Raw genomic sequence first — 7,345 nt, 5'->3', positions numbered from 1 at the left:
CTCCTGTACCTGTCAGACCGTGGACTCCCTCCAGGGGGTCAGGAGGACCAGGCAGCTGGAGTGACCAAAAGGACCCACCCTCAAAGCCTGTCCATCCTCAGACGCCCGGAATGCCCTTCTCTTGCCCAAGCCCAGCTGAGCTCCAGCCCAGTCATTTTCCTGGGCCTTCCTGCCAACAGGCCCAGAGGCCTGGAATCCACACCCACTCGCAGCTGGGTTCCCCAGCGGCCAGGCTGGCCCAGGCCCAGGACCTCTGCCTGTCAGCCATGCCCTTCAAACCTGCGAGGTGCCCAACAGAGAATCATCTCTTCCTGTCCTAATCTAGGAAGCAAACTGTGTTTGCTCATGCGCTCAGCTGCGCCGCCTCCTTCTGCCTCTCCAAGAAAACTCTCGGCTCATCTGGGTAGCCGGCCCCGCCACCTGCTTCAGGAGGGGCCCCCGGGACTAGCCAGTGGGCAGGCAGTGGGAGGGTTGCCCTTGGGAGTCTTGGAGGCTGGTCTGGATGGGCACAGTGCGTCCATCCCTTGAGCCCATAGTCCCCAGGTGGCCACAGCTCCTGCCCTGTCATCCTTTCCTGTGGGCAGAGCTGCAAGGGCTGAGGCCGAGGTGGCTGGGTCACGTGCCTGGGACTTCAGATCCTGCACATTCCTGCCCTGGTGGCGTATGGTGGTGGCAGCTTCAGGTCCCAGGATGAGCCCTGCCCCTCTTCCCAGGCCTGGAAAGACCCCATCTAGGCTGATCTGTCCTTCTGGTGTCTGCCCACCATGGAGGGCCCTAGAGCCCTGCCACCCCAGCTCACCCTGCCAACCCTGGCTGCTCGCTAGGCCTCAGCCAGCTGCATCCCCTCCAGGGTCTGGGCACCCCTGCCTGGTGGCTCTGGGCCAGCCTCCACTGACCAGCTAGCCAGCAGGTCACTGAAGTCAGGCGTACCTGGGTGCAGCAGGCCCAGGGGGCTGGGCGCCGGCTCCTTCCAGAACGAGGCGGGTAGCTTCCTCTGGGTCATGGGGGTGATGTGGCCGTACTTCTGCTCTAGCCTCAGCCGGGGGCCGGCTGACACCCCGGGCCCCGAGAACCGCCGCAGCCCATAGTCGAACAACTCAGCCAGCGGCCCCAGGGGCTGCACCCTGTCCCCGTCAAGGCCTGTCTCCTGCACCTGCCCCTGGGGGCCCCGGGGAGAGTGGGCCCCAGGCCTGGCGGCCCTGTCGTCATCAGGGAGCCCGCCCTGTGCCTGATGCACCCGGTCTGTGCAGTAGCGCTCCCTGGCTGAGCTGCGGGCTGGGGGGCCGTCGGCATAGATGTCGCAGGCGTCTGGGTCCTGCCCCCTGTCCTTGCGGCCGAAGTACCTCTGGATGTCACCACTGATGAGCTCAGAGAACCGCAGCAGCTGCAGTGGGGTCTCAGTGCTGCTCGGACCTGGAGGGGCCTCTTCTGGGGCAACCGTGGCCCAACCTGAGCTCTGGGGAGCTGGGCTGTGGGACCCTGGCCCCTCACCCTCCAGATCCTCTTCTTCTTCCTCCTCCCCCTCCTCTTCTTCCTCCTCCTCCTCAGAAGTGTCTGGGGGCTCTGGGTCTAGAGGCAGGAAGGGCTGAAGGGATGGCAGGGACAGCTGGAAGTCACAGAGAGGTTGGATCACGCCTGTGGCCATGTCTTCCACGTTGGAGCTTCTGGGGCCTCTGGGTCATCAGGCACCCGCTGGGGAGGGAGGGGGAGAGGGGACAGGTTGTCAGTCAAGGCCTCAGCCCTCCTGGTGGGACTGGGCGCTCTGACCACTTGTTCTTGGGGAGGGAGCTGAGCTCAGCAGTGGGTGAGAGTTGGAAGAGACGAGGGGGTGGGGGTGGGGGGAGCATCATGGCGGTGAGCAAGCCTGAGTTGGGTTGGGGGAGCCTGCAGAGTGCGGGCCAAGGAGTTTAGAACAGCCAGCGGCCTGTTGGGTGGTCATGGGCCCTGTGCATCCTGAAAGGTGGTCAGAGGGAATGAGGGTGGGTGAGAGGGTGGTGCCACCGGAATAGTCAGCTGGTGGTGAGGAGAAGTCACAGAAGAGAGAAGCAGGGGAGGTGGGAAGGCAGCCGCCCCGGGGCTGGGCTGAGAGTTTGGGGCCTTGGAGGGCAGAGCCCCCATCCCAGTGTGGGGTTGCTATGGCTCTTGATAAACAGGCTTGTGGAGGTGTCGTCTGCGCAGGTGCTGGAGAGGGGACGCCTCTCCCCTGCCATGCCCACACTGAGTCCAGGAGCTGGCTGCCTCAGGGCCCAGAGCCCTTGCAGCTTTGGGGGGCTCCCGAGCCAGCACTATTTCTCCCATCCCCCGTTTCCCCAGTCCTGTCTAATTCTAGTAAGTGCCGGCACAGTCACAGGCTTCCGGTTGTTCTCTGTCAGGGGACCAAGGGGTGAATAAGACAACGCTCCAGGGTTCGGCAGGGTACTTGAGAGGCAAAAAGACTGGTGGGCCTCCACTTGGCTGGGGCTTGGGACCGTGGGGAAGGGATTTGGGGAGGAGACTGTCAGGGGTGCCTGTGGCTCTCCCCTTGGCCAGCAGCCAAGCAGGGGTGTGGGGAGCTGATTCCAAATGCCAAAGAAGCCTCCCCCCAGGGGTGCCCCCAGGGAGAAGCAGGGGTGTATCAGGCATGTCCCTCCAGGGCAGAGAGGCAGGGGAGTGAGCTAGGGAAGAAGAAAGAAAGAAAGAGAAGGTGATTCGGAGAGAAGGAGAGGGGTCTCCCAGCTTGTCAAGAAACACCTCCCAAGGCGGGGTGAGTCCACAGGCGTCACTGAGAGCCAGGCGGGCCTGGGAGCCCGGGCCGCCCCTGCGCCCGGTAGGCCGGCCGCTGACCATGCTGCACTCCCAGTCTTGTTTACAGTGCTGGGGCCCCTCTTCCCTGCAGGGGCATCTAGTGGCCCCAGCTGTGGGGTGGCACCCCGCTTCCCCCAGCCCATGCCTTCCCTGTTGCAGGCCTAAGGGGCCTGGCCCTGCCCAGCGCTGCTGGTGACCCATCCCAGTGAGTGGGTGGTCCCCAAAGATCACCTGGGCAGAAGGGCCCACAGCCTTCTCAGGAGGGAGAGGAGGCCAGACCCCACAGCCAGGAGCCTCCCCGCCTGCTGCACAGCCCTGCTCTTACCTGTGAGACCTGCAGCTCTGCCGGGCAGGCCCGCCTCCACCTGGGCTCAAGCATTTATAGCCAGGCTTTGCTGCCGGCCGGGCTGGCAAATATTTGGGGACTGCATTGTCATCGCAGACTGGGCAAATAGAATCCGTTTGCTTTAGCGCCCGGCAACCAGGGCCCAGCGAGGGGGAGCCTGGGCCTGCCTGGGGACAGTAGAGTGTTTGCTGCACGCCCAGCTGGCTCACACCCGGCCGCGGACCCTTATCTCCACTGCTGATTGGGGCCCCAACCAAGCCTTGTCAAATAGGCGGAAAATTAAATTTCATGCTATTTTGACTTCTGGAGTAGCCTTCTCCAGAGGACACCCTGCTTGTGTGGCGTGCTGGGTGAATGGGGCTCCTGGCCAGCAGCAGCGCCTGAGAAGGTCAAGGGGGGGAGGCTGGGGACCAGCAGCCAGAGCCCAGGCAGAGGGCTCAGGCAGGGGTGGCCTCTGGTGCTCCTGCCACCGCACACCGTCCCAGAGCTGCAGCTGAACCCCTGCTCCCTCCCCAGGACTTTGTCCCCAGGGTCCTGGCTAAGATGGCCCCTCCCTTGCTGGTTCCTTTTTTGGCTCCCACACCTCTTCCTGTGGGGGTTCGTTAGCCCCCACCAGCCTTGTGGGACCTGCTGCACCTCCCCAGTGCCTAACGACCACCAGCAGGGCCCAGATCCTCTGCCCCGCCACCCTCCCGTCCCCCGGGTGGCCCAGCCCCTCTGCCCTATGGTGCTGTGCAAATGTCCTGAGGCCACCATAACCAGTCACCCCACACAGGGTGGCTGAAAACACCAGAGGGGCTGTCCCACAGTCTGGAGGCCAGAAGTAAAAAAAAAAAAAAAAACAGGGTCTTCAGGGCTGGTTCCTTCTAGAAATTCCTAGGGGGAATCAGTCCTGCACCTCTCTCCTGGGGTGCGGTGCCACTGGTCAGCAATCCATGGTGATCCTAGGCTTGTAGCCAAACTTTGCCTCCACGGCCTCTCGGCCGTCCCCATCGGTGCCTGTGTCCACAACCCCTCTTCTCGCAAGGGAGCTGTCACTGGCGGGGTCCTCCTGCCCCAGCCTCAGCTCCTCTAGCTTGATCGGACATGCAAAGACCCACTTTCCACACGAGGCCCCATCCTGAGGTCCGGGTGGACCCGAGTTTTGGGTGCACTGTTCAGCCCAGTAAGCGCCCTCCACGTGTGGCCGTGGCCCCCACCTCGTTGTGGCCTCTGCTGGGTGGTCTGCTCCCCTGGATCAGCCCGTGTGGCGCTGACTGAGGGGGACCCCAGAGTCCCATCTGCTGTGGTTCCCACAGCAGCCACTGCCTGTGGTCCAGGTTCTGAGGACAGGACAGCAGCCGCCACCAGCTTGGCGTGTGCCCAGCCCCTGGGGCCCATGGTCACTCATGGTCCCCGATCTCCCTTCAAAACATGGGCCTGGGAGGGTCACGGATGCCACTCCACCCCGCCCTGGGTCCTTGCCCTTCAGCTCCAGGCTCCACCCCTTCAAGAGGGGATGACGCCTGCCCCACCCAATGACACCCAGGCCTTTCCTGCAGGTGGGGGCCGCCGGGCGAGCCTGCCCGGATGGTGGCTGCCAATCATTTCTCAGGTATCCAGAGGGCCACACGCAGATGCCCCGTGCCACCCCAAGAACAAGACCTGCCTGGGCCAAGCTGGTGACCTGGTCTGAGTGGGTCTGCAAAGCCGCCGATGCCGTTTGCCTGGGGCAGGACCAGGGAGAGGGCAGAGGGGCAGGGCTACCGCAGGCCACAGGGAAAGGCCACAGGGAGAGAGGAGGGATGTGTGGCAGGCCTGGTCGCGTAAGGCCCACGGACACAATCGGTCGTTATGGGCCCTTCAGCATGCCCCGGGGTGAGGCCCTGGCCCGGCGGGGGGGGGATCTGGCGAGGATCACTCGCATGGGTCCAGTCCACGTTTGGGCCTCAGTCCCCTGGAGACTGACCTCAGGCATAGCCACAGTTCTGCTCTGAGACTCTGGTCCGGTGACACTGTTGTCCAGGTCCTGCCTGAGGGGTGGCCGTGCCTCAGCCGTGGCTGACTCTCTCTGACTCAGCCCGGCCCAGCTGTCAGCCACCGTCTGCAGGAGGCCCGGGTTGGGGTCCCAGGTGGCTCCTGGGCTGCTGGGGCCCCTGCATTCCCTCTCTGCCCCAGTACAGTAGTACTGCCCCCTGCTGGCTGAGGGAGCTCTCTGCCTGTGCAAGCCCTGGACCCTAGGGCAGCGATTTTCAACCACCGTGCCATGAGAATCGTTAAAACATGCCACACCTGACTATTGAGTTGGGGGCACTGACTGCTCTTCCCTTAGATTGTGAAATTAAAAAATGACAACAGCCAACCCCAAAATAGCTGTCTGATATACATGAACCAAAATTATACATATTTTTGTCAGATTGGCAAAAAGTATATTTTTTGGTGTGCCACAGAATTTTAGTGACTTAGTTTATGTGTGCCGTGAGATGAGAAAGGTTGAAAATCACTTCCCTAGGGCCATACCCCAGCAGCTGCCTGGGCTGTAGCCACAACGCCCCCTGCTGCTGGCCGGGAAAGACCAGGGCCAGGGCCGTGCTCTGGCTTCCCGCCCTCCTCTGTGCAGGGCATGGGCTGGGCGTGGGGGGCAGGTGGACTGAGGAAGCTGAAACGCACCCCTGCCCTCGAGAAGGTCCCTGCCCGTGTGACCAGAGGAGGTCGTTCGCGGGGAGCTGTTGGGGCAACGGCTCAGCTGGCCGGACTGTGGGAAGTGAAGGTGTGCCTGCATGGGGACAGCCTGGGGAAGACCCAGACCTCGAAGCGCTGGCGCCCCGATGGGCAACTGAATGACGGCCCCAAAGACGTCCAGGCCCTAATCCCCAGGACCTTCAGATATGTCACCTCACATGACAAAGAGACCCTGCAGAGGGGATGGAGGTGAGGAACCTGAATGAGAGATGACACTGGGTCCCCATAAAAGGGAGGGGAGAGGGTCAGTGAGAGGAGAGGTGACAACAGCAGCAGGTTCCCTGTTGGCTTTGAAGGTGGGAGGCACCAGGAGCCAAGGAGGGGGCTGGCCTCTAGAATCTGGGAAGCCACAGGGAGTGATTCTCCCGGCAGCCTCTGGGCGCGGCCCTGGAGACAGCTTGGTTTTCAGCCAGGGAGACCCATTTTTGACTGTACAGTAACAATAAGTATTTTTTCCAACCACCCAGCCTGTGCTCCTTCGTTCCAGCAGCAAAAGGCAACTCACAGCTGGAAGCATCGGCTGGACCTCATGGCCCAGCTGTGGAGTTCAGACCTTCGTCTCAAGCCACAGGGGAGCCAAGACACTCAGCTCTCCCCTCTGTCACTGGAACTGCATCTGAGATTGGGGCTTTCACAAGGAGGACGGCCCATGATGGCTACCACCACCAAGGCCTGCTCCTTCCTGGGTCCTTGTTTTCACCCCTGACCCCACGGGACTACTTTCCCGTCCTGGCCTCGGCCTCAGCCCCCTGGTCAGTGGAACTGGGGCCACAGCAGGGGCTTTGCGTCCCCTCAGTGGCCCAGTGAGGTGTCTGCCTGCGCCAGCCATGGGAATACTATATACAGACAGCCAGACTCTTGTCCTTCTCTGCTGCCACATTCCCAGCGCTTTTCCCTGCCTGAGCAGGGACCAAGGAGGAAGCTCAGTCTGAGATGGAGACGTCCAGAGTGGGGAGAGGCAGAGCACACAGACGTGTGGGGAGGGGAACCTGGCCAGTGCATGCGGGGCGGGGATCTGGGCAAGGGAGGCCCGCGAGCAGAGCTGGGCTTGGGGTGGGGAGGTGCTACCGTGCCAGTCCCGGCAGTCAGTGATGGACCCAGCAAGGCAGGCTCCGAGGGTTAGGAGGAGGGGGCAGGTGTGAGAAGGATGTAAGAAGCAGATCTAGGATCGTAGTAGGGTGTCACTGAATTATCCTCTTTCTTGCCCTTGAGCCGTGTTCACGAGGGACCCTGGCGTCTGGAGGGGAAGCAGAAATCTGGCTTTTGTTACTGGCGAGGCTGGGTTGGGGTACAGCACCCTGAGGGGACTTTGGATTGGCAGAGAGACACAGGTTCCCACACATGTCCAGCCCATGTTGGGTGGCTGACCAGGTCAAGCAGCATGGGGGCCCCATGCCCCCTGGCACCCACCGAGCCCCTCCGGTGGGGCTGGGGGACAGGCACTCGGGCGCGAGCCCCAGCCTATGTCCCAGTATCTGCTCCCAGCCAGCCTCC

General features: G+C 62.6%; 1 protein-coding gene across 1 annotated transcript; it reads right to left on the bottom strand.

Annotated features, from left to right (window-relative positions):
* Nucleotides 1-193: 193 nt before the first annotated feature.
* PERCC1 (proline and glutamate rich with coiled coil 1) lies at nt 194-3,430 on the bottom strand. Its single transcript, XM_045189702.2, has 2 exons — nt 3,110-3,430; nt 194-1,692 (listed from the first exon to the last, which is right to left on the bottom strand). The coding sequence occupies exon 2, from the start codon at nt 1,643-1,645 to the stop codon at nt 821-823; it is 825 nt and encodes a 274-aa protein (XP_045045637.1). The 5' UTR covers nt 1,646-1,692; nt 3,110-3,430; the 3' UTR covers nt 194-820.
* Between the last annotated feature and the right edge of the window lie 3,915 nt (nt 3,431-7,345).

This window comes from Desmodus rotundus, chromosome 1, assembly GCF_022682495.2.
Source record: "Desmodus rotundus isolate HL8 chromosome 1, HLdesRot8A.1, whole genome shotgun sequence".
Taxonomy (NCBI): Eukaryota; Metazoa; Chordata; class Mammalia; order Chiroptera; family Phyllostomidae; genus Desmodus; species Desmodus rotundus.
The sequence above is the reverse complement of the archived record's forward strand: the minus strand, read 5'-3'. Positions and strand labels throughout refer to the sequence as shown.